This window comes from Cariama cristata, unplaced genomic scaffold (assembly GCF_000690535.1).
Source record: "Cariama cristata isolate BGI_N322 unplaced genomic scaffold, ASM69053v1 scaffold32667, whole genome shotgun sequence".
Taxonomy (NCBI): Eukaryota; Metazoa; Chordata; class Aves; order Cariamiformes; family Cariamidae; genus Cariama; species Cariama cristata.
In genome coordinates, this window is record NW_009628846.1 from 4,606 (window position 1) to 6,060 (window position 1,455).

Sequence of the window (1,455 nt, forward strand, 5' to 3'; positions counted from 1 at the left end):
GGGTTGATGTGTGTGAGGGCACCTTTGGGAGCACTGCGCGTGCTGCAGTGCCGGTAGGGTCCATGCATGGTGCCAGCTAAGCGCCTGCCCTCTGTCACTCGCAGGCAGCCCCCACAGCTGCTGGAGCCCCCCAGCACCCCTGTGTGCGACCCTGGGAAGTTGCAGCTGGTAGAGGATGCTGAGGAATGGCAGCCCCGCACCGGGACCTCCCAGTCCCACTCCTTCCGCAGACTGGCCCAGCTGACGGGCACAGACGGCAGTGAGTTCCCACCGGGCCTGATGCCGCCTGAACTTTGCTGGGGTAGCCAGAACCCGTTCGAGGTTGTGGGGTGATGTGGCAGCAGGTGCTTGATTTTTGGCCCCAAGTCAACCCTGCAGGGAGGTCGAGCCGGTGGGAGCTGCCCGGGGCTGTGCGTGGGCTCGTGGTGGTGCCACGGGGCTGGGGCCGGGATACCCCTTCTGGTCTGTTTCTGTATTCAGATCCTTTCCTTTCCTTTCCTTTCCTTTCCTTTCCTTTCCCTTCCCTTCCCTTTCCTTTCCATCCCGTCCCTTCCCTTCCTGCTGTCCCACGGCCTCGGTTGCCGCAGACTGACTCTGTCTCCTCCTTTCTCGCCTGCTGCGCTCAGCGGAGGATCGTGAGGCTGAGCTTGTTAAAAAGCCCAGGTAAGGGGGCCGTGTGTGCCAGGGCAGCAGCAGGAGCTGTGTACGGGACTGCACGTCCCGGGCAGGACTCGGCATGGCTGGCACTGAGCTGGGGAGGTTGGGCTGAACCATGGCCTCTTGGGCAAACAGGTTCTGGAGGAGGCTGGAGGCACTGGCAAAACCTGGTTGTGAGTTTTGAGAGATGCTGGGCTGTGCCTGGACCTGGGGTACATGGGCCCACGAGCCTGGTACGGGCTGCAGGGTGGCCGGGCACAGCTGGGCATGTGCCACCGGCTGGTTCGCCCTCGTGCTCGCTGCTTGCGGTGACTCCAGGGAAGCTCTTTGTCCTCTTGCTGTTTCTTCTCCTTTTCTCCTCCTCCTCTGTCTTCCCATTCCCTTTCTGTCCTCTCCCTCTCCCCAAGCCGAGCTGTTGGCGGAGCCGTGGATCTCGCCTCGCTCTCACCCTGCAACGGGCACTGCCCTCGCTCAGCCACTGCTCTGTCACCTCGGGAGGGTCCTGTATGGGCACCTGGCTGCTAAGCAGGCTGTCCCCAACCAGGGTGTCCTTACAGTGGGTTGTCCCCATGCTGGATGTGCCAGGCAGGACCCGCTGGGCACTGCTGGCGCGGAGCTGGGGAGGCTAAACTGCAGCATGGTGTTCTGGATACGCTGGGTAGAGGTGGCTGGTGGCACTGACAACACCTCGCTGGGTGTCAGGAGGTGCTGGGCAGTGCCTGGACCTGAGGCACGATGTCCCGTGGAGCTGCGGGGCGGCTGCAAGGCTGGGTGGGAGTGAATGCTGCTGGCATTTTC

The 1,455-nt window shown here is 63.1% G+C and overlaps 1 protein-coding gene across 1 annotated transcript in view; it reads left to right on the plus strand.

The window, feature by feature from the left end:
- The window catches only part of LOC104165366 (PDZ and LIM domain protein 7-like), a gene marked incomplete at its 3' end in the record, with an annotated part of 5,339 nt that extends 4,126 nt beyond the window's left edge, over positions 1-1,213 (plus strand). Inside the window, exon 4 of the mRNA XM_009704965.1 lies at positions 1,047-1,213. Coding sequence (XP_009703267.1) covers positions 1,047-1,213 — 167 coding nt within the window. The remainder of the gene's footprint in view (positions 1-1,046) is intronic.
- Between the last annotated feature and the right edge of the window lie 242 nt (positions 1,214-1,455).